Source organism: Mustela putorius, unplaced genomic scaffold (genome assembly GCF_011764305.1).
Source record: "Mustela putorius furo isolate JIRA1106 unplaced genomic scaffold, ASM1176430v1.1 tig00003914_pilon_pilon_pilon, whole genome shotgun sequence".
Taxonomy (NCBI): Eukaryota; Metazoa; Chordata; class Mammalia; order Carnivora; family Mustelidae; genus Mustela; species Mustela putorius.
In genome coordinates this window covers 2,615,731-2,641,081 of record NW_025422061.1, presented here as the reverse complement: position 1 = coordinate 2,641,081, position 25,351 = coordinate 2,615,731, and the positions used below count along the sequence as shown (strand labels likewise).

The 25,351-nt window shown below is 50.1% G+C and overlaps 1 protein-coding gene across 1 annotated transcript in view; it reads right to left on the bottom strand.

Annotated features, from left to right (window-relative positions):
* The window catches only part of LOC101686749 (gamma-2-syntrophin-like), a 179,829-nt gene that overhangs the window by 103,173 nt on the left and 51,305 nt on the right, over positions 1–25,351 (bottom strand). Inside the window, 2 exon segments of the mRNA XM_045069242.1 lie at positions 4,989–5,259; positions 20,961–21,022. Coding sequence (XP_044925177.1) covers positions 4,989–5,259; positions 20,961–21,022 — 333 coding nt within the window.

Genomic DNA, 25,351 nt, shown 5'->3' with positions numbered 1-25,351 from the left:
TCTCAGGAGAGACCCACTCAGGGCGCCGCAAACCAGAACTGTCAGAGAGAGACTCGCCCTCCTCAGTGGCCTGGGTCTAACTCCCAAAAACAAGCCTCGCCCAGAGGGCGCCCTGTCCTTGGCAGCTCCACCAACGGCCCAGGCTCCCATCGGCACTAGGGCTCACGCGCTCTGGGCGCTGAGCAGCCCGCACCCTGGGCAGCCTGGCTTATGTGTCCTCCTGACGCTGTGAGGCCGGTGGGAGGTGGTGGCGGGGGAGTGGCATCCACCCACAGTGTTTGGGATGGCTCCTCAGTCACAGATATACCGGCCTTGGTGCTCACAGAGGAAGCCCAGGAGCACATCGCTGCCGACCTCAGCTCCATACCCCAGGCCCCACGATGTACCTGGTCCCCTATCTCTGTGTGTGATGACCTCATGCCGCGGCCACACAGGTTTCTCCGGACACTTCACATCAGGCAGGAGAAACCAGAGGTGTCTGCAGCCGTCAGAATACAGGCCCCACAGAGTGACAGTCCTGGGGTCCAACCAAAAGCAGCCCATCAGCATGTGGCCCTGAGTGCTGCACTGAGCTAATCTCCAGAACAGCACCTGCACTCACTGCCCAGACTCCCCAAGACTCAGCTCTCTGTCTGCATGGGGGACTGAGTGCGTCCACCTGGAAGGCCGGTGAGGGCTGCAGCCCAGTCAGTGGGATCCTCGTTGCAAACCTGCTTCCCTCGGTTTTCACTTGCGGTGGCCTGCAGAAGCAGGAGCAATGACAGCCGCCCATCCCCTTCTCTGCCTCAGTCACCTTCTCTGCCATGGGCTGCTGGAGATGAAGGCTCTGTCCACCCAAGACTCCCGGCCCCCCATCCTTCGGAGCCTGGGTCCCCCAGCACGTGTGAGGCTTCAACATTTCTCTTCAGCACTGAAGTCCACTTACTGTCTGCGTCACACTGTTTTGTTGGCTGCAAAACATGACGTTCACCGGTTCGTCTACACGAAGGAAGGAACATTGAGATGCTCATTCTGTCTGCTCCAGCCATGAGGTCCAGGACTGGACCCTGGCACCCTCTCCCTCATACAGCCAGCTCACTGGAGATGAAGAGGGGACTGCAATTTGTCACAGAGGCAGGAGGAGTCAGGTTGGGCCTCGAATTTCCAAATCCAGCCCCATGCTCACCCACCCCAAAGTGTCTCCACAAACCCATCGGATCCAAGCTAACCCATCTCAGAGTAGGAGACGACCAAGGCTTGTGGACCCCCAGGAGTTAGGGTGGGACCCCTCCATCTGCGTGGGCACACGTGCCTGCACGTCTGGGTCACAGTCTATACCCTACTGTCGCCCTCGACCCGCAAGGACGACAAGAAGCCTGGTTCGGTGTTAATGCTTCATTTCTTGTTTATTTCGTCAACTTCCTTAGCTTATAAGCAGCAGGGGGACCAATAAGGGGCCAAGCAATGGGGAGAGCCAATGAGAGTCCTGTTACTATGCTGATTAAATTTGAAACAGCCAATGACTATGTCCTCCTTTAGGCGGGCTTCACCAGAATGTTCGTTGTTTACTTGCAGTGTATTTTGCTGAGTGAGCCAAGTGCCATCTTGTAATGGCGGGGACTTTCCAGGCTGGAGGCAGTCCCCAACATCTCCCCCTTTTTTGTTTTATGGCAGAGATCATGCCTGTCTTAGGTCGTCAGTAGCAGAAAACATCCTTACCCGTCATCAGACACAAGATATCGATGATCTCTGTCCTGTCTTAGGTTGGTATGTTTCTTTACTGATCTTACCCGTCTTTGACTACCGATCTAGCATGCTTAGCCATATCTGGGGCGATGTCCCAGCCTCTATTGACATAAGGGTTGTACTATAGCTCGGCTCTGCTCTCGCTGCTGTGTTCTCCATTGGTGAATGTTTCTGAATAGAAGCAGAATGCCAATAAGAAGGAGGACAAGAAGATCAATTGTGCCAGCCCATTGTTTGGTGAACTGGAACATATTGCTGAATGTTTGAAATAGCTCTGGAAGGGAAGCTGGTTGCACACACGTCCTGTGGGAAAACACAAACGGAACCTCTGCTCCAGATTAATACAGGATCTGGGCCTTTCCATTGTCCCGTAAGGATATCCTTCCAAAGAACTAAGGGCTTGGGGGAAAAATCCATACGGGCTGAATGTCTTTCAGCTGCTGCTTGACCATTTTTATCCTAGCAGTTTTCGTTTTTAACGGCGTGCCATTGGCCTTTAGAAGGTCCTTTAGGAAACCCTCTAACCTCGACTTTGACTGTCCAGATCCCATAATTAGAATCCCAACCTAATGGCTGTTCCGTGTATACTCACCGCTAAATCCCGGCTCTAAGGCTGCCCCGCTTCTTATTGCAGACTCGCTAAATCCTGGCTCTAAGGCCGCCCCGCTTCTTATTGCGGACTTGTACAAGTTAATCCTGGCTCTAAGGCCACCCAAATCCCGGCTCTAAGGCCGCCCTGCTTCTTATTGTAAAACTTATTGTACAAGTTTTCCACCACTCCGCAGACCCCATTCTGGCCCCATCACACACTACCCTTCGGGGCCCGGGGGCTGCCCTCACTCACCGGGGGAGCAAATGATGATGTCAATCAAATGTATAATGAGACTTGGGGAGAACAGTTCACAATCCATGGTATTCAACAAACTCGTTTCCAACCCATCCTAGCTCTGGTTTTCACAAACAGAAATCATTCTGTTTTATCATTTAATCCCAAACTCTGTTTTGACATTAATCGACTTCTGATCTATGGAGGCAAGAAGAGGAAGCAAACGGGAACCACAGAGAGGACATGGGCGCAGGCACGTTAAACGGGAATAACACAAAGATGCGGGGATGGAGCCGAGCACAGAAACCATCAGCACGGCCAGACCTGGCGGGCGCCGTGATGACTACTTCTCCGTCCTATACAACTCCGTTATAATTCTCCGTTATAATTCTCCGTTAATACAACTTCCAATCTTCATTCCAAACTGAAATATCAGCCTGCTGACAGTCGCCCAGTACTTGCCACGTAAGAGATAAACCCAATTTCTGAAGACGACTGTAACAGGTTCAGTCACTGTGAGACACCGAGTGATCTGCTGGGATCCCCAAGGGGTGGCTGGGGCGGCCGGCGATGGCTCCGTCTCTCGGCGTTCTTCTGCATGAGCCTGCGGGTGCCTTATCCCTTTTCTAAAAACACTTTCAAACTTTTTGAAAACTTTAAGCATTTTTTCCAGCAGGAAAGTGGGGAACTGACAATTTTTCTGGAAGGCAACTGGGCTGAGCTGGCAGTCAGAACAGCTCTCACAGGGCTGCACAGTGTCTAGGAAGCAGTTTCTGCTCAAAACCGATCAACTCTTTTTTCTTCTACCAAGATCAGTGACAGGCAAGACCCAGGAGATAAATATTCCAGAATGCGACTACCGGTCTGTGTAAACACGAGTGCAGGAAGGGGAACATCAGCGTGGTCTGGGCTGCGAAGGTCTATAGCGGCGGAGCCAGCCCATAGCTCCCTGGACCATCAGCATGTGGGGCATGCATGGGTGGGGGGGGTGGGGCATGCATGGGTGGGGGGGTGGGGCTGAAAAGCCCCATCAAGATCCCAGAACGTGGAGTCCAAATATCCTGGACCTGGTCTAGATCCCAGTCAGAATGTGGACGGACCTCCATTCCTAGGCAGATGAAACCTGCCCCCGAGGACGACAGCACCACAGCCGCCCACCGTAGCCAGAGAGAGACAGGAGCGCAAACACTCGCATCCCCCATGAGAACCCGATAGTGAAGAGGTGAAGGAAATGCGGGGCCTCCCTCTCCTCCCAGAATCTGCCCGGCTCCTGTGGCCAAGGCCAGGCACCTTTCATCAACCAGGCGAAATCAGCTGTTCGGCCTCAACTGGCGGCCGCTCATTCCAGGGCCCCCTCCCCCAGTCCCTGCTCAGCACCCACCACCCCGGGGTCTCCCATCCGTGCTCTTGTGGGAGTCTTCAGATGGAGACTGTCGTGTCTGACATGTTGTTTGAGCGGCACCTGGGGATCCTGGCTCCATGTGTGGCTCCTGTCTTACTTCAAGACGTTCCCTGTTTTCCCGTCTGCCGGGTCCTCTTCTCCCCTGTCCCACCTCCCTAACTTCTCAGGAAACACCAGGTCATGTGGGTGGGCCAACATCCCCTCCCCCAAGCCGCCAGGTTGGCCGTCCTTCTTGGCCACCGACATTCTGCTCGCTTTTCCCCTGCGCCCGTGCTCTGCCGCGAGCGTCCCCAGGTCCGCAGATCTGAAACTCTGGTGCTGCCCCAGTAGATTTTTTTTAAAGATTTTATTTATTTATTTGACAGGCAGAGATCACAAGTAGGTGGAGAGGCAGGCAGAGAGAGAGGAGGAAGCAGGTCCCCCTGAGCAGAGAGACCAATGCGGGGCTCGATCCCAGGACCCTGGGATCATGACCTGAGCCGAAGGCAGAGGCTTTAACCCACTGAGCCACCCAGGCACCCCCTGCCCCAGTAGATTTTAAAAATCATTAAATTTAATTTTGACTTCTCTCTTTTGTGACAAGAACACCGGTCATTAACGGACACTTTGGTTACTTTTCAGCAGGTTCTGTTCAACAGCCAGTTGTGTCCTCCAGAACCGGCTGCCAAGACAGCGAACACAGGCGGAGGACCGGATGTCCGCACAGTTCTACCCAAAATGTGTCTCACCTTCCAGAGAAGTTCACTGTAAGTGACTGAAACCAAAAGAAAAACGGAGCTTTAGCGTGGAAACGCCTGTTTGTGCCTGGACACCAGGGCAAGAGGATATGTGGTGCAGGCCAGTGCCTGCTCTGTGTGCCACTGCTCATCGTTCCAGATGGAAACCCTCAGCCATGCATCACCTCCCACACTCCGTTGTCTCCATCTCCAGCAAGAGTGTGTCCCGTGTCTCGCTGCAGTGTGTGGGGACATCTTCTCCAGGGAAACACATCAATGAGGAAACCACAAAAGGCAGGGACACAGAGCGATACACCTCAACCTGACCTTGTTTTGTGGCTGGGGACGTTTAAATAGCGGGGGGGGGGGCAAACAGTCCTGAGGCCGTCAGTGACCTTCCCGAGGAGCCTCCCTGGCAAGCCCATGCAGAGCACAGTGCCCGGGGCACTTACGTGGGCACCATGACTGCTCCCCCCGACACAGACCACGTCCTGTTTCTGCACCATGAGGACCTCTGGTGTCAGCTTCAGGCAGATGTCATATGCGCTTCCAGACCCCTCATGGTACAGGGAGGCAATGCCAGTTCTGGCCTGTGGGACAAAGCAGAAACACAGGCAGAGGTTATGAGTGTGGGGACTGCGGGGGCTGTGGCAGGACCACAGCTCGCTCACCCACAACCCCCGAGAATGCACCGGGACAGACCACGTGGGGACAGCACAGAAAAGTCCGTATGGCCATGGCTTCATGAATTTAACACATGGTAAGTATGAATTCTGAGTTACTGTTTCCAAGCAGTTCTTACGGGATTTCATAAAAATATTTTTAAAAGAAAATTAGGATTTTCTTTAAAAGCTTGAAAATATTAGTACCTTGTTCAAATCCACTTTTCTACCTTTAGAAAGGTTTTTGTTTCCATGTTTATCAAAGCTCTTTGAATGGCAAAAAATGTTGAAAATCAGCAAAACGTGTTATCAGTATTCTCATCATTACATGGAAACCGACTGTATCAGAAGTGCTGTCCCCCAGACAGGATGACCCAAGAAAGACCTTGCTCCCAGGATGAAGCTGTGACTCAGAGTAACCAAACTCCATCAGTCGGCCAGATGCTGTGATGGGACAGCCCAGCCCTGGGACACTGTGGGATGGGACCACACAGAAGCACCCGTGTACCAGGGACCCTTCGAGACTGGCAATCAGCCACATGAGCAGAAAAAGAAGAGACTCCCAAGATCACTGATAAATTCCAAAGACGGTGTTCGATAATGTTAAATACTCATCCACAATGGAACCTTCTGGTAAAAGGCACCGTCCTTCACCTTCGGGAAAACATCTAAAAAGACAGCATTTGTCACTCACCATGAGGGATTATTGGAAGCTTCCCCTGGAGACAGAGGCTAAGAAAAAGATGCACGATTGCTCCTGCTGCTGCTCCTGGCCAGTTCGAGCAGGCATACGGCACATGCTTCAAACACACGTGATGCACAAAGGAAAGGAGTAGAATGAAGCTGTTTCACAGGTGGGATCCCTGAGCAGGAGAATCAAAGCACCTACATCACATCTGTCCCGCGAACATTCCAACCTTCTGTCTACAGCATAGCATCACTACCAGCTAATGGGTTATCAGGAAAATACCGCAAAAGGAGCATCAATGTATCAGCAACAAATAACAACCCTGGAAAGGAAAGGATACACTTCGCGGAGAATTAACCACCAGCATCCAGAAACCGGCTGATGAAAACTGGGCAGGTCTCCACACTTAAAATCTGAGACTGTTACTGGGAGGGAAACAATGAGACCTGAATAAGTTATGGATCGTGTTCACAAACTGGACAGATTCCTGCTCTGGAGCGGTCGGAGTTCTCTATGAGTTCACCTACAAATCAGTCTCTGAATTAATCTGTTGTGAATTCAAAACAAAATCATAAACCCCAGCAAGTCTTTCGAAACTGACAAAATAATTTTAAATTTCAAATGGAATTGTAATCATATAGAGTGAGTGCAATCCTGAAGGACACCCAGGCAGAAGACATACAATGCCAGGTATAAAGAACCATCTTGAGGTTCTAGCAATGAAAATATGGGGTATTTGCTTGAGAAAGTAGCTAGGCAGAGAAGACAGAATACACAGCCCAGAACAAATCCACTTTCGTCTGTCTGCTCACATGTGACAAGCACAACACGAAGGTCAGGTAGGAAAGAACCCAGGAAAACATAACTCAGCGCCCCGGGGAAGAGCACAGAAAACAACCCAGTCCAGCCCGACTTCAGAGCGACAGCTGCACGGCGAATCAACAAAATGCTTAAAAGCAAACAGGTGAAAACATTTCCATGGACTCAGAGTAAAGTTGATTTGAACAGCATGTAAAACCAGTTCTAGCCTGCAGATGCCCTAATTTTGAAATTCTAATCCAGAAAGGGACTAACGGTTCAACATAAAAACTGAGAAATTATTTTAAATAAAACTTACCCCAAAGAGATCAAAACGTTACCCACAGAGTGAGCGATCTTGGCATCACATATATTTGATAGAGACACACACAGAAGGTAAAAAGTGCTCCTAAAATCAGCAGGAATAATAGGAATTTTGTGAGTCTCTGAAAGACCAGTTAAACGCCTCCAAAAACCTCGCACGAGGTGGTGAGAATCCCCACCTCAGCGTGTCACGCAGCATTTTCCTGAACAAGTTTGTCTCCCATCAGACAGGATAAACGAGTTTAAAGGTATAAAAATCCAACGGCATTTACAACATTCACAAAGGATACTGAGGTCCACCAATAGAACTGGGAAGGACACAAACGTCAGACATCACTGCGGCTAGCGTAGGTACGGCTGCATAAAAATCACACTCAATCTACATAATCTGCAAACATGGCTGCATGTTTATATAATAATTTATAAACAATAATGTAAGGACACAATTATTTTGAAAACACAATTTGTATAATTACACATAGAACCAAGAGAAAAAAAAAAAAGAATTTCCTCCAAAAATCCACTCGGTACCCAGGGCTATACCCACCAAAACCACTTGAGGACTTCAAGGAGAACACTGGATCCTTTATTGGAATTGTTGAAGAATACTAATTAAACAGAGAACCATCTGTGCATAAGAAAATGAAGTGTATCAACCGTCCCAAAGCTGATCTATTTGCTCACTGCAGAACTGGTCAGGACCTGGACAGAAAGGTCTGGACTTCCTAGAATGCAGGGGTCCTGGGGGCCAGGATGGGCAGAGGAGGGTCTCGTCCTGGCAGGGACCAGTTCTGCAGTTGACCCCGGGCGTCGCGGGACTCTTCTCCAGGACCTGGCCCCTGCACCATCAGGATGCAAACTCAAGACATCCTCAGTGTCCTCAGCTGCTTTCCTAGCCCTTCAAAGTGCTACAGGAAATAATGGTTCTTATGCCTGTTACTGTCAACAGCCCCTGGAATCAATGGGCTCTGTCATCATCCAGCTGTAAGAACAACTGCAGGTAAAAACAGTCCAGGGCTAGAAACACGGCTGAAGAGCCACTCGGAGAGGCCAGCCAGGGCCCCCGGTGAGCGTGGACACCTGTGGCAGCGGGACACTGGCTGGGAACAAGACTAGATATTAAGACAGCAGCAGCAGAGTCGAAGCGTCCCATAGACCCTCCTACAATCCCGGGTACAGACATGCAGCTGGTGCAGCCGGCTCCTCTCAGACCCTTGGGCTTTTCTGACAGGGCACATGAGGCAGAAGCAGGGCAACACTGGGCAGCGGCACTGCAGCGAAACATGGTTTCACCCAAGGCCCTGCCAGGGAGGCCCCTGCACACCCCTGGGAGGAGGACCCACCACCCCAGCCACCAGTGGGCTGCCACCAGGCTAGGAGCTCCTGTCCTCTCAGCCCAGCCGGGTGCGTGCACTTCCGGAACTTTATTGGCAGAAGACATGTCCTTTTTTTGCCACCCTCTACGGCAGACCAGCTCCCGGTGAAAACCGATCTGCTGCAGTAGACTCAGAGTTGACGGGAAGCAAACTCAGAAACCAAACAGCTCCTCTGACAGCACGCCTGCCTGTCCCGCCTGCCTGTCCCGCCTGCCTGTCAGCCCGTGTTTCTGGTTGTAGTTAGCATCAGAGTCCACGTGGCAGAAGGAGGAGCCCTCCGCTACCTACACCGCCACCTACACCGCCACCTACACCGCCACCTACACCGCCACCTACACCGCCATTACGCACTCAGCCACGTGGGAAACGTTTCCACCCCACCTTCTGAAATGATTCATGCCATCGAGTATGATACGCATTTTAAAGAAAAAAACCTAAGGCATTTTTAGTTTGGAACACAAAAAAGAGGAATTTGTACCTTAGGAGACAGTTCCCTACCAGCAACAGACTAGCAAGATGGATAGATCCTCATGGATTTTGCGAAGGTAGAGACACCACCTCTTCCCTGAGCTTCTCTAGGGCATGGGGCATGGAGGGCAGGAAAGGGCGGCCACCCCAGAGCCACAGAAGGTGGGGTGGGAGCGATGGGGGCAGGCGCACAGGCACTGAACAAGGACGAGGAGGGAGAAAAGCTGAGGCTGGAAGCTTGGGGCGGGGCAAGGGGTTCTGAACTGAGCTGTTCCCTAAAATCACCTGCAGAGCATCCAAAGCCACGGGAGACTGGCCCCCAGCAGCGACTCCAGCTCACAGGTCCAGGTGAGGGTCACAAATTCCCTGGTGATTCTGTTGGGCAGAAAGATTGAGAACAACCACGGGGAGGCTGCTTGGTTAGAAACGAAAGGAGGGAGACCTGATCCACACAAGGCAAGCCCTGGGGGGCCGGTCTGGGGTAAGAATCAGGACCTGGGGTTGCAAACTCCCTCACTTCTTCATAGACCAACATCCTTCCTCAGATGGCTCAACTCCAGACGGGGTAGCCGTCCGTTACAGCGGGAGGCTCTGGGGAGCTGCCCCTCACTGACCACCAGCCACAGAAGGACACAGATGCAAGTGAGCATCCAAACCTTCTGGGATTGCATCAGCTTCGAATCTCAGAGACACGGCTGCCCATGGGGAGACAAAGCAGGGCTCACACTGCCCCACAATCCAGGAACATGCCATGGATCTGGTCTCTCAAATGACTGCCCTAAAAGTCATTTCCAGTCCAATCTCAATCAGTTCCACTGACCAGGGAGCAGCCGGTCAGCCATCTGATACAAAGTGACTGGCTCCCCATCCTGGTACACTTAGAGCCGTCAGAGAAACAAGCAAGGTCTGTCAGTAATGACATCCTTATAATATATTTTTAGGGGAAAGAAGGTAGAGCTTCATGATACTAATTTCTATTTCTGCAAAAACAGAATCCCATAAAAGTCACAAAGATCAGAAGACTCTTAATAAAATGGCATAACATATGAATAACTTGGATTAGACACACACACAAAAAATAGCATTTCAATATTATTTAAAATAGATAGCCACCTGCTTAAATTATATTTTAAAATGCAATCAATTGTGAGGAAAATATTGGGGAAAAAAAGTCCTACCAGTATACACACCTGGTAGTCATAAAAGACATTAAAACAATTGAAGCAAAATATATGAATCACCATTTGTCATTACAAGAATTCAACTGTCAGGGGCGCCTGGGTGGCTCAGTGGGTTAAAGCCTCTGCCTTTAGCTCAGGTCATGATCCCAGGGTCCTGGGATCGAGCCCCACATCGGGCTCTCTGCTCTGCAGGGAGCCTGCTTCCTCCTCTCTCTCTCTCTCTGCCTGCCTCTCTGCATACTTGTGATCTCTGTCTGTCAAATAAATAAATAAAATCTTTTTAAAAAAATGAATTCAACTGTCAGTCTCAGACGCTACTGTTGAAGCTATCTAAACAATTCTTCATATATATATTCAAGATTTACTTATTTATTTACAGAGGGAGAGAGAGACAGAGAAGAGTGTTGGAGGGAGAGGCAGAGAAAGCTGATGCCTGCTCAGTGCAGTGCCAGACACGGGGCTTGATCTCATGACCCCAACCTGGGCTGAAACCAAGAGTCAGACGCTTCACCTGCTGCGCCATCCCAAAGCCCCTAATATGTATTTTCTAAACCTACATATTTTAGGTGGGAATTTTTCACCCCTTTCAAAAAAGCAAAATTAGAGGCAAACCCTCATTATGGAAACAGAGTCTGCGCGCTTCGCACTTTTTCCACACGCATGTGGGTTTGCAAAGAGGGAGAGACTGTGCAGGTGGGTTCTTGTGAGCAAAGATGCGTTCCTCCACAAACATGCACCCAGCTGGGAAGAAGGAACAGCAGTGGGGAAACGGGTGAAGAATCAGCACTTTGCCTAACTTTTCCTGAGGTGCCACATGTTCCACTGGGGACACCCGTGACACCGGACGTCATAAGCTTCTGACATCTCTAATGGCACTGAGCTAGGTTACTGGATTCAGCAGACTCCCCGGCATCAAGCGGAACGTTCACACTCTTGTCACAAAACAGGGCGTGCACCTGACTGCAGGCATCAGGACGACTGTAAGGCTCAACAAGCTTGTAACCCTGCTCTCGGCAGTCTCTATGACACTGAACTTCTTTACAGTTGGATTAATTGTATTCAAAAAGAAAATGGCACACATGGCTCTCGTGGACACTATTAAAACAAGGGGAAGCCCACGACCTCAGGAAGACACGGTCCCCAAGGTCAAGGGCACCGGAAGCCTTTCCAGGAAGGCACCAGAAGCCATTGTGCGTTCACAGGCAGAACTAGCGCCACATGCTACTTTCTTTTTCCATAATAATCTTTTCTTTTCAGTCTGGTCGCAGAAACTCACATTCTACGAGGTTATATTAGAGAAGAAGCAGTGTTGGTTAAGGATTTTTACGAAAACTGATAACATCCAAATGCCCTAACAAAGGCAAATGTAGTCCATCCACCTCAAGTACTCTGACAAGCATCGACCCTGGCTTATTTACATCCACACACGGTATCATGGACACAATCATTCTGAGGCACCTGATTCAAACTTTGTTATTTTTGGCCACAAGAAGCATGTCTCAAGTACCGGTTTCCCGCCACGTATCCCCCCGCAGGCGGCTCTCATCTGAAGGCAGAGGGAGCCCAGGACCCCTGCACGCCATGGAAATGCTGCCCCTCCCCCCGTGACTGGACACAGAGCGCCCACCTCACCCACCAAGTCCACTCCCACGTATGGAACTGGCAGAACCGAACACATGTACGCACAAACACACATCCACAGTGTCCACGGCCACGCCACTCAGAACACCCGAGTGTCCATCGGGTGACAAAGGGATGCATCACATGATGGAATCGTCCAGTCACAGAAGAAAGGAAGTTCCCACAGACTCCGTGAAGGCGGCTTGCAGACACCACTGGCGAGAGCAGGCAGTTGCCAAGGCCTCCAAAGCTCCAGGACCAGCAAATGCATGGAACAGAGACTTGTGGCTGCCAGAGGGGTGGGGGCAGGTGCCAGGACTCATCGGCCGGGTGTGGTGCTCCCCTCAGCGTGGTGATCATGCCCTGGTGCAGCCCAGTCAGTATGACGGCCACCACCAAATCATACCCACATGGACTCGCGTGGTACATGGGTCACCCCTCAGCAACGGTGTTAGGTTTTCTGAGTAAGAGGGCAGGTCTGATCCCAGCTCAGATCCATGAATTAATAAGAGCCACCACTGAGATAACCCTCAGAATCCTGAGAGCAAGGGGACCAGAACCATCTGCTAAGTCTCCTGAGCAACAACAATCCGGGACCCGTGCAGCCACGTGCTGTCCCGACTGGGCAGGAAGAAGCAGCCGGGGAGGATGCAGCTGTGAGCATGCATTTCCCAGGCATCCAGGCACATATGAAGCGTGGGTGAGGGGGTGGCCTGTGGCACCACTACAAGCCACACACCACAAATTGGGGTGTGTCCCACAAGTGTGCCAGTGCCCCACGTGTGAACACAAGGACAGAATGTGGCCAGGCAGGCCACAGCCAGGAGAGGCACAGAGCCACACCATTTCTCTGTAGGTGACAACCTTCCATAGAAATTAGCTCATCAGAACTCACATAGATCTGCAGACAACGAACAAACTCGGAATTAATCAGCGCCTTCTATAAGGGCTCAAAGCTTAGATCAGTAATGGGTACAGACTTGAACTTTGAAGGAAAAAAAAATCCTATGCTGCATAAAGGATTTCAAAGTACAGGAAAGAGGGAATCACTCTCAGACATTCAACAGAAAAATCAAAAACCTGACAACCGCAGACAACAGAAATAAATGAAGGAAGAATCTCAATTCTGAGTAAAAACAGACTGTCTTCAGCCCTCCAATAATCAAATTCAGGAGTAAAAGAATAACATGCCAGCTACATGGACAGAGTTACTCGTCAGCACGTGATAGATCACCCAAATAAACCAGGACAGAAAATCTTAGGATCTTGTTGACAAATCTCAGAAAATTATTACAAAACACCAACTATTGTCACTACTGTCTGACATTGTTCTGAAAATCCCAGCTATGTTAATAAGGCGGGGAATCAAAATATGGTGTTTAATGCCTAGAAAAGAAGAGGAAAAATTATCATTACCGGCAGACAATGCAACTGCTCATCTTGGAAAGAACAGATTTCCCAGACAGGAGGGAAGAGCTTGTTTCAGTTTTGAAAGCTCTTCACAGGAGTTCTGCTGACAATAGAATAATGACAGAAATAAACTGAAGACACACGAAAATATACAAAAATACTGAAAAGGAAAGACAGTGTCACACAGACTAGAGAAATATGAGTTCCCTGAAGGACGTCAAACCCATTTAAACCCATTCATGAAAGAAAAAAAAGTGTTCCAGCAACAACTATAAGTAAAACATTATAACAAAACACTGACAAGAGGAGACGATAGATCACAGGGTGCCTGGGAGGCTCCATGGGTTGAGCGTCTGACTCTTGATTTCTGCTCTTGATTCCTGATCTCAGGGCTGCGAGCTTGAGCCCTGCCTCCAGCTCTGGGAGGAGTCAGCTTGGGAGTCCCTCTCCCTGCTCCTCCCCGACTCGCTCTCCTTCTCTAAACTTCAAGATAAATAAAGAAACACAACATCAAGAGGATTCAACAGTCAAGACCACACACATTTCCAACAAATATTCAAATTTAAAGCCAATAACCAAATAATGTAGATAAACATAATTAAAACTGTGGTTGGAGATGTGGGTACAATCCTTTGAGTCCATCAGCTGTTAGAATAAGAGGAAAAAAATCAAAGTTCGAGAAGATTCGAAACACGATTATGAATCCTGAAAGAATCGGTTGAGAATTTTTGAAACACTCACTTTAGGAGTGTCTGCTGGCTCAGCTGGTGGAGCGTGGGACTCGTGGGGTGAGGGTCCTGAGCTCAAGGCTGAGAGGGCACAGCAGTTCCTTTCAGAACAAAAACAAAACTCGTTTCAGAGCCCCCAGGGAACACCACCCCAAATCAAGCACAAAGAATTGCTGTTGGTCAGAATGGAGTCTCTGATCGTGCCCAGAGGGAACCCCAGATCACGCTCAGAAATCCCACAGAATGTGACACCAGCTTACAGAGAAAAGACAGGAGGAATGAACTGAATGAAAATAATATTACTTCAAAACTCTCCCAGAGTTCCTTAGCATTCCCAACAGTTTGGTAAAAACAACAAAACCCACAGTTTAGGCGAGGATATGAGGACACTGGAGCCCTTTGGTACCTTCAGGGTGTTCAGACCCGAGCGGCACCCCACACGCGCTCCTGGGTCTCTCACTGACAGGTGCACCAGTGCGTCCTAACCCAGCCACCCCAGTCTGGGGCACAAGACCAGAGAAGCCTGTTGCCGGTCCACAGAGAATGTCTATACCAGCCACAAGCCCAAAGAAACATATCTGGAATGGCCACCTGAGAACACCTGAAAATCCAGACCTCCGTGACAACCGAAGGATATTGGCAAAAGTCTTTAAGTTGAACCATTCACAATGTACAAAATTAACCAAAGGTCAAGGAGGAAAAAATGTCAAGGGCAGAGGGAAAGTCAAAGGAAGGAGGAGGTCAAGGGCAGAAGAAGGTCACAGGCAGAAGGGGGTCAAGGATGAAAGAAGCTGAAGGAAGGAGGAGGAGGAGGTGGTCACAGCTGTACTGGCCTAGGGAGGGAGGAAGGGGAAACACCGGAGCAGGCAGAGGAGCAGGATGTCCCGATGGGCTGGGGGTGGGAGGAGCGTCAGGCACAGGCTCCAGCAGGGGAAGGGAGAGGTGGGTGCAGCAGGGCCCTCCAGAGCAGCATGCCCAGGAGGCCTGAGGGGCCGACACAGGGCCTCTTCTCCCAAAACAGTCTCCCTCCCTCATTTGCCTGTGTCTTTGGAGGTTGGCAAAGGCCACTCTGCAATTTCCTAAACCTACTTGCAGAGGGGATGTCCTTGAACTGTGACCTCTACCAAGTTCTCACAGATGCCCCGGAGCACCTGAAATCCACAGGGAGGAGGACGAACTTCCTGTCCTACTTTCTATTCAATGCTCGTTCTTAGTGCCTGGACAGGAACTCTGCTGGAGAGTCGGATTAATAATCCTGAAATCCCATAAAACAAGGCTAGAGCGGTTTTCAATTAAAAGCCGTGTGTCTGCATCTGACACTGAATGGTGGAAAGAACTTCCAGAAATTAACTGTCCAGTAATGACTGATAGCTGTTTGAGTTTCCAGACGCTGATTAACAAGTCATATTAAAATTATTTATTGCTCTTGGACTGGTTTTAAAAGATATATTTTAAACTCTACAAATCTGCAGCAAAGCAAAATAAAATAACAAATCTACTGTGGTGCTCACACGGACGTCGGAACTTCTGTGTCTGAGACCCGGCTGAGCAAACCCATGATCCCGTGGGACCCAAAATGCCAAATCTCCAAGTGCAGTCCGTCCCGGGGCCTCCAGAACGAATGCACGCAAGTGGATGATGCTGTCTGTGGCACCAGGCGCTGACCCTTCCTAGGAGCTCCAGGGAAGCAGGCAGGTGCACGGGGTTCCCAAGGCACCCGCCCAGCCTGGCCCTGCCTGCTCTTAGTGCTGTCCCACACTGCAGCCCGCCCTGCTGTCTGCTCTCAGTCACCGGGTGCTCCACATCCCCAGGTTCCCTGGTTCCTCCAAGTTGAACTTCATTCCCGCCCAGACGCTCTCCAGTTACCAGCACCCTGCAAAGCCCCAAAGGGGAAAATCCGGGTCAGTCCCTGTGATTTCCTCCTGACTCTGCGAGACTCTTGTCCACGATCAGACAGAAACACAGTCTGGTGTGTTTTATGAGTGAGTGTTTTATAGTTTGATTTTTTTACACTAATTTCTTAGCCTATTTGGAATCCATGGAGCAGATCTTAATTTTTTTTTTCAAAATAACTACAATTATATCAGTGCCATCCACTTCCTGCTGCCATGATTTATTTAACAAACTCCCCAGGCTGTTCACTCCCGACGGACCACGCACACCGATCTGTGTGACCTGCCTCACGCCCATGCCACACGCCCTTCCCACTATAACAGCATGCGACAATTCTGTTCTCATTCGCTAGGACAGGTCAGCGTCTTTTTTTTTCCCCAAAAACGGCCCATCTGTTCATTCTTCCCTGTTCATTGTTGCAGATAAAACTCAGAATTAATGTCTTCTGTTTAAAAATATCCTTAGTATTTTGATTGGTGTTACAGTTAGACTGCCAATTCATTTATGGAGAAAATACAACCTCCTGTATCACATGATGGTATAACCTTAGTCAATTCATGTATTTAAATTTTAATATTTAAATTTTTCAGATGGAATGACCCAATTAATTTTATGACTGGTCTGACCAATAACAGAATGATCTGAACAACAACACAAAAATTTAAACTCTTAAGTTTTCTTCATGTTGGTCCTCACTTTACTTGGGATTTTCCAAACAGGTATTTTCTTCTACTTTACTTTCTAAACCAGGGATCAGCAGACTGGCCCTCACCCTAAACCTGGCCTGGCCCCAGGTGTGCCCCAGTCTTCCCTTCCCGACCTGGGCAGATGGGGTCAACGAGACAGAGCCCACACAGGCAGGCCCCACCCCACCTTTAAGTGGGTGCTGTGGGTGTGGAACTGCTTTTCCCTCATCACCAGTCACTCCCGAGTCTCTTTCCTCATTCGTACCAGCCTAGACTTCCGAGTGCATTTTCTCCCACGTGGCCATGGGACAAGAGGTCACCAAGCTGCATCTGCAGACACACCTGGGCCACACACCTGAGCCACCCTGCAGCCACACCTAAGCCACAGCTGGGCTGCACCTGCATCGCACCTGACCCACACCCGAGCCACACCTGAGCCATCCCCCCAGCAGCACATGGATGTGAGCAATGAACAATTCTCCTTGGAAACAGCTAAGGTCTGAATCCAATCATCCTGGCAACACACTCTACTCACACTGACTGCAGACCCACGCTGCGGCCGTCCTCACAGGTGGGATGGTCACTGGGGTCAAGACAGGGCAACCTGTCCTTGCAGACTGACCCTCTGCTCCAAGGGGGCCAGCAGTGCAGAGAACTGGGATGACCCTGTGCAACAACATTCAGATTTGTGCTGCCGTGATCCACTACCTGTCCTATGCACATAGCCATCTTCCTACTTTAACAGCAACACTGCACTTAACAGAGTTTAAAGCATTGTCTCTGGCCTCCAAAACAAAGTGTCACCACCATCTATTCACAAATTCTGACTACAGAGAATTGCTTTAAAAACAGGTTACCTGGGGCGCCTGGGTGGCTCAGTGGGTTAAGCTTTTGCCTTTGGCTCAGGTCATGATCTCAGGGTCCTGGGATTGAGTTCCACATTGGGTTCTCTGCTCGGTGGGGAGCCAGCTCCCCCCCCCACTGCCTGCCTCTCTGCCTACTCATGATCTCTGTCAAATAAATAAATAAAATCTTAAAAAAAAAAAAACCACACAGGTTTCCCATCACCCAGACTCAAATACGGTGTCAACACAATTCCACCCAATTTTATGGTCACTGCGTAAAGGGAGAGAAACACCATAGGAGCTACTTCCATCTGCTCCTGCCCAGAGAACATGCTGCCACATGAGCAAAGTGACCAGCTGGGCCAGGCTCTGAGGACGTGACTGCCTCCCGTCCAGCTCAGTTCTCAGCTGAAGGAGTCCAGGGCCCAAGAGTAAACAAAAACCACTTGTTACTCAAAGACCAAGTCAACAAGGATTCATTTCAGCGCATCACCAGGGCATACAGAATCCTGTCTTCAGCCCCCTAGTCGGAGCTCACAAGCTTGAACTTGTGGAGGACTCGTCTGTGACCCCCACACACTTCTGGGCCATTGGAAGCATCCTGGATCCAGGATCATTTCCCTGGGCTCCTCCTCCTTGTTCTAGTGCCTCTTCACTTCCTGAAGTAAGTCTTCCCTCATCCGATCCCCTAGCCCATCCCGAGCCCTTGTTCCTCACAGCCCCAGATGCCTGTCTGCCCGGGGAAGGATGGTGTCCTCACTGCTAACTCCAGGGACTCAGGCAGCTGGGGATGTCCTCCTGGGGTGGAAATGTTCAGGGTCAGAGGCAGAGGCCACTTCTCTTTCTTGAATGGTGGTGTGGAGAAACCCTATGCAGTCTGCACACATCAGGAATGTCGTGTATCACACGCACACATCATGTCTCTCCAAACATGCCTGAGCACGTCCCACGGGCCACGTGGGCACACATGGCTGAGAACTGCCTGCCATCCGAGGGTCTCTGCAGCCATTCCCTCAGGGCCTGGAGCCAGCAGGCACATGCCCTTCTGCTTTTCAGCTGCTTGGCAGCATCGTGCAAGCCCCGTCCTTAAGAACAAGCAACCAGGATTAGAGCAGAGAATCATATGGGTGAGGCCCATTGTCCCTGATGGGGGCGAGGTGACAGGTGCATCTCCCTGAGGCACAGGGCACCAGAGCTGCTGCTGGAAAAACACTGTCGGGCAACTACCTACTCACTTTGACACAACAGCATCTTACGGACGTTCCCCACTGCACTGGCTGGTTGGTTGTGCAGCACTCAGTCTGCTCCCGTGAAAACCCAGAACTGAAAGAGAAAACCCGGAACTGAAAGAGAAAACCCAGTGTGTGTTCCTAAAGCAAAGGTATAACATTTCCTGAATTAAAGTCAGTATAATTCCCAACCGGAAGAACCAACATTGTGAAAAACAGCAGGTTCTACCTAAGAGCCTTTTCTCTATTTAGGAGCAAGCACTTGGCAGAGAATTTCTATAAGCCTTCTTAATGGCTCTGGGTAAATTTACATGAAATCACGCAGCTAATCTTCAAGCCTAATTTCAGGAGAACTCTCATGGCACTGAACTTGAGAACTGCAGGTCACTCTCCCCTCAAGCCTCCGAGAATGTCTCTAATACTACAGTACGCCCGTCGTGGTGCCAACCGGCACTTCAATTCCACGATTTTATGTTATAAATAAATAAACGGAACTCAGTCCCCCAGTTGTTGATACTGAATGTAATTCTCAGTCTTGGGAGTTTTCCTTCCTGTAACATCATGTTTCTTACTACAGAACTCGTTCTTGACAAAAAACACAGATGTTAATCAGATATAAGATAGGAAATGAACACAGTTTTTATTTTTTGAATAAATGGTAATTTAAATACTAAGAAAAATGTAGAATCCACACCAGAAACTTTCCAGAATCCACTGAAAAGTGGATTCCATTCCAGAATCATAGGGAATCATTCTCAAACTCCCTACACTAAAATCATCTTTATATAAGTGCAGGAGAAGGGCATGTGGGCAACCCCAAACTCCCTGTGCCCTAGAAATTGTCCCAGTCATTCCCAGCCCCCCCAAAATTTGATCTGTGTGAGAAAAATAAAACTCTCATGCAGACACCACCCAGTGAACAAATCCTGTGTCAGAATGCAAAGGAATTTATTAATTTTGCATGACTGTGTCAGGAAATCATCACAATTTTCAGTTACAAAAATGTTCTTTATTTTGTTATAATTTAGTATTAAAACCAATGATTTAGTAGCATTTGGGAGTGAAGCCTTTGGATTTTCTTTTTTTAAAGTTTTTATCTATTTATATGACAGAGAGAGAGCACAAGTAAGCAGAGCAGCAGGCAGAGGGAGAGAGAGGAGGATCCTGATGTGGGGCTCGTCCCAGGACCCTGGAATCGTGACCCGAGCCAAAGGCTTAACAAACTGAGCCACCCAGACGCCCCTGGACGTTTTTAAGTGGAGACAAATACCTACCTCATGCGAATCAGAGTTCTAATGGAAAGTTCTGGAATATCTTACTGTGCTTGAATATTCTTGATGGTTATAATGTTACCATAATAAATTAAAAAGTCATTCAATCAATCGTCTGGAGGTAATGCTGTGATAACATTAATTTCATAGCTGCACACTGAGCATAATCTGAAATGTCTACCTCAATTTGGTGGCACACGGCAGAGTTTTCTCATAGGAGCAAACACACTTGAAAGGCAAAATGACAGCCTTATCGGGAACATCGTTTTAGAGACACCCTTGGAGGCAGATTGACTCCACCGTCTGTGCAGCCCTGGCTCCCACACACTGACGTCACAGAGTAGATCACAGAGTGGAGCTCCCTGCTGTCTCAGAGAACAAGACTGAGGTGGTGTCAGCTCATGAAGCTATACATAACAACGTTTACAGTTGAACCCACATCGGCCCAGCACGTAATTAATGGAGCGTGTCCCAGCGATGCTACCATAACAGAAAAATACTTGGCACAACTGAGTTAGACAGTTAATTTCAGGCTCTCGTGGAGAGACTACAGCTTTTTATTTTAAATTGCTAGACATCTTTCAGAAAACCTTGGCGACTACAGGAAAGCAGGTAAAACTGCCTATGGCCTGTGTCTGAGGTATGACCAGGGCACAGATGACACCATATATCTGTGTTTGCATGGAATTGTGAAAACACATTTTTAACCAGAAGCCAGGCCCTAAGTCCTCTCCTGAGAAGCAATTTATCAGTGACCTCATGAGACACACAAGAACACATGGAAACACCCTCCAAACACATGCATGAGAATCCCCTCCGCTGCAGGCTCCCAACGTGTCAGCCACGTGCAGAGAGTCCTACCCCAGGGACAGAAGTGCCCATCGCCCAGTCAGTCATGCACTTACTATGCGGCTGGTAAGACCTCCTCCAAGATGTTCCCAGTGCAGAAAACAACACGTGCAACAGATACAACTGCCACAGCTTGTATTTGCTAAAGTCTATGGAGCACAGAGTATCCATGAGCAGGGGACCAGCTGAACGAGGCTGGCAGGGCACCTCCACTGCGGCCCTGGAGCAGAGAGGGCGGCCCCCCACCCCCCATCCCCGCCTACGGCAACATAGTAGCCAACATAGGAACCCGGGGGCAGGACCAGTTCACAGCTCCCTGGTCTTGCTACAAAAGGAGAGGAGAGCATCAGGGGAGAAACACAGAAGAGGAGGAAGAAAATATACATTCACTTCCCCCCCCCAAATAAAAATTTAGATATAAACGAGCAAGAGCTGCAGTGATTGCATAAAGAGCCAGGAGCCAGTAGCTGGGGGTCGTGAGATCTCCCTGGTGCTCCTTTACTCTGCACTGAGCTGTGCACGAGGTAGGCTTTCATTTTCAAAAATTAAATGAAGTCAAAAGAAAAATACTAAAACCCAAATATTAGAAACTAATTTAAATATTGAAGCTGATTGTTAAATGGATACTATGACCACAAACAGAACAGCTTCACAAAACCGAGCCCATCACACTGGTCTGTCTGTTCATAACTGAAGATGTTCTGAAGTTCGACAGTGAGAAATCCGCAAAACCCCGCTTCATCGTTCCCCACGAGATTATGGCGTCCTCATCCGGAGAGCATTTGTGTACACACGGGACTAGTGAACGCGCCAGCATGATAGGATTACTAGAACTCACAATTCTCACTGGGACAGAAAAGAAAAAGCAAATCCAGGCAAAAGTCCTGTAGGGTGAGATGTGAAAGTCTTGACAGTATAAAAGTACATTGTCTTGCTTTGTCCATTGTCTTGGAAGGTTTGTTTCTACATATTCAATTAAGCCCAGTAAAAAAAGCAAATGCAACTTCCTAGGAGATTTGGGGGTCCATTTCTGGGTCCCTCAAAGAAGTGACAAGGGTCAACCTGAGATCTGGCAGTGTCAGAACAGGACGACCCAGAGATGGGGCATGTGCTGAGACCAGGAGGCGGCCTGCAGAGCTGTGGGAGCCTCCCCACCCACGGCCGGGCCCGGTAACAGGCCGGAACACACTAGATAAACGCACAGCCCAGCGTGTGGACCACGGCTCAGAGAGTTAAGGAGAAAGAGGAGCCGAGAAGCAGAAAATCCTGTCCCGACGGCTGCCACCGAAGCCCAGGGCTCCGGACAAGCAAGAAGCGCTGACCTTGTCCTTCCAAGAGGAACTCGAGCATGTCTCTCATGGAGGGGGGGTGGGGGGGCTGTTGGTCCATGGAAGAGGAAGTCACTTTGCCAGACCTGAGGGCATACAGGACTCAGGAGGACCCCAGTCAATGCGAATGCCATCAGACAAAACAGTGTTGGTAAACAGTGAATGACAGAGAGGGAGAGGTCCAGGAGTCCCTCCCTTAACCAACTGAGAAACTCAGATCGTGATGACAGACAGCCCGATGGGAGGACAGGCTGTGGGTTTGGGGCTGAAACTCATGATGTACGCAGCACATGCACAACGTACATGAAGAAAACATATAAAAACATCAGTTATGGAAACTGGGTAATGGGTATATGGGCATTTACTGGGATCGTTCTTCAACTTTTCCATGTTTTAGAAAATAATCATTAATATAAATTTGGAGAAAAATCACAGTCTTCGGTACACAGTTGCAGCATGCTCAGACCCCATATGGACAGAGAGGCTGAGGCGTGACTCTGTGAACTGCACCCTTCCCGTACATGTGAGTCACTCCTGGAGCGGGGGGCCTCTGGCGACACGAGTCCCCAGCCCAGCAGCCATCTGCTGGAGCGGGTCTCCTCTGTGTCACCAACTGGTGACCGAGCATCAGGCTCGGAGAAAAGGCACAGACATAGGAGCGGGGGAGAACCAGCCTCAAACCCCAGACTGGGGGGTTGCTGGCCATGCTTTTGAGATTGGCCCTGCCACTTGCCATCCTGGCCCAAGTGAGACACCTGGGGGTCACTCTGTAGCCCCTTGCCCCATGTCCCTGTGTCATCAGCCAAGCCCTGGTGCTTCTCCATCTTTCCACTTTCTGAATCTCACAGCCACCTTCCTAACTCAAAGCATCGCCTCTCACCTAAATTGTTCCGATGAACACATCACCCACCTCACAGCTTCCAGGACTGGAGTATCTGCAACACTGTCTGTATCACAACCAAACCTATAGGTATTTGAAAAATGCACTCAAACACACTGAAACAACCAATAATCCCACTTTGCATATGACATTCTCTGTTGCACTGAGCAGAGTCTGAATTTCTTGGCAGATCCTATGAAGCCTCATCTCTGGCCCCCAATTACCAATGACCTCACTTGCTCCTTCCTCTGAACATTCACACGCACTACTCCATCTGCCTGAGAAACCCTTCCCTGCCCACCTCTCCCACCCTCCCATGAAGGGAGCCCACCCTGACCTCCCAGGTGCTCCAGGGTGTCCTGTCTCCCCGTGGAAGTACGGGGCCACCACGGCGAACTCGCCTCACCTCTCTGTCCCCAGAAACCAACTCACATATGCATCTGGCCCCCGTGATGGTTCATTTTGTGCACAACTTGACTGAATCATGGTACCCGGAATCTGGTCAGACATTTTTTGGGATATTTCTGTGAAACATATTTTTCTTCCTTAAGAGAAATTTTGTTTGTTTATTTTAAGAGAGAGAGCACAAGTAGGGACAGAGGGAGAGAGAGATGTGGACTCGCTGCTGATCAGGGACCACCCCCCACACCATGCGGGGTTCAATCCCAGGACCCTGGGACCCTAACCTGAACTGGAGGCTGACCCTTCACTGACAGATCCCCCCAGGCGCCCTGTGAAAATGTTTTTGAATGAGAGTAACTTTCAAATCAGTGGACTTTGAGGAAAGCAGATTGCTCCCCTCAGTGTGGGTGAGTCTCATCCGATCAGCTGATGGCCTGACAGAACAAAGAAGGGAATGCTCTGTACAACAAGAGAGACTTCCTCTGCCAGGTGGTCTCCAAACTGGGACATCAGTTCTTCCTGCTTTTACACTTGAACCAGACCATGGGCTCCCCTGGTTCTCAGGCCTTCCGACGCAATATGGAGCTTACACCAGGGGCTGTCCTGGTTCTCAGATATCCGGGCAGATCTTGGAGAACTTCTCAGCCTCTGTCATGACATGAGCCTATTTCTTAGAGTAAACCCCTCCCGGAACCCCTACAGGTTCTGCTGTATGGGGGATCCTGAGGAGGGCAGCGTCCCCCACCCCCGGTGACAGCATGAGAGGTGCCAGGGGGCACCTGCACGTGTGGATGAAGGAAGCCAGACTTTGTGCATGGTGGTTAGTGGATGTGGAATGCAGCTGCTGCTCATCTGCAGACACACTATCCCCCAAACTGCCCCCAGGTGACACCCGTGGAGGGCTCCAGTGTCTGGGTGCTGACGACCACCCCTGCATCTCCTGGAGCCATCACTCCTCTGGGACCCACAGCACTGCCATGCTCAGATATCTTCTTAACTGAGACAAAGCCAGGAGAGTCCGAACAAGCTGCTGCTGGGTGACTATAAGGATATGGACCTTCTCCCCCTCTTCCCAGAGCCACTGGACAAGCTCTGGGGTCTGGTGCCACACTGACCCCTCCAGCCTGGCATTCTGCTAGGGACAATGCCTTCACCCCTTCAGCTCATCCCTGCCCTTCCCACTACACCCCTCCACAGAGGGATTACACCTGTCACCGGCTTTGGCTTGCCTCCTATCCACTCACCCCTGCACACAACATCCAGGCCAACAGTTATAAAATGTCAGAAGAAGACCAATGATTGCTTCCCAGTGGGAACACAGTCACAGAGTCACAGATGGAAGGACCCAGACCTGGCTCAGCACGTCCTAGTCGGCGCTCAGGATCAGGATGCTGCTCTGACCTATGGGTTTCTGCTCTGTCGTTGTCGCCCAGTGGCGGGTGGGTCCAGTGGACAGCTGGGCGCCCAGCATTCAGTCTGATTCCCTCGTCTAACTGTAAGCCCAGACTAAGCTACCTCACTGCCACTCCCCTGAAGCCCACCGTGGAGAGCTGCCTCCCTCGGACTGCCCTGAAGCCCACCGCGAAGAGCCGCCTGGCTCAGGGTATATTCACACAGAACATTCAGCTTCTCAGAAGGAGTGCACACAGCATGTCTCTTCATGTCCCTGGGACTGCCATGGTCAGTACTGGTGGTGGACAGCAGGCTAACACTGAGGTCACACCTACAGGCCTGATCAGTGGTAACATCACAGACACCCTCCTCCGCAGCCAGCATAGTGAGGCAGGGTTCCCATCACTATGTGGCAGAACCACTGTGACCTCGCGGGCCATGATCAGACTATCACTCACCTTGGGCCGTGCACCCACCTGTCAAGTCTGCTGCCAGGGCACAGACCACTTGGAACTGGACGGGGCCTCCCCAGCCTCCCGCGGGTCAGCCTCTCCTCACCACTGTCCCCTGCTACTGCTGTGCGGATTCTCGGGTCCGCTCTGAGCACAGCCCATCCTGGCCACCATGAGACCCTCCGTGTTCACCACAGAAA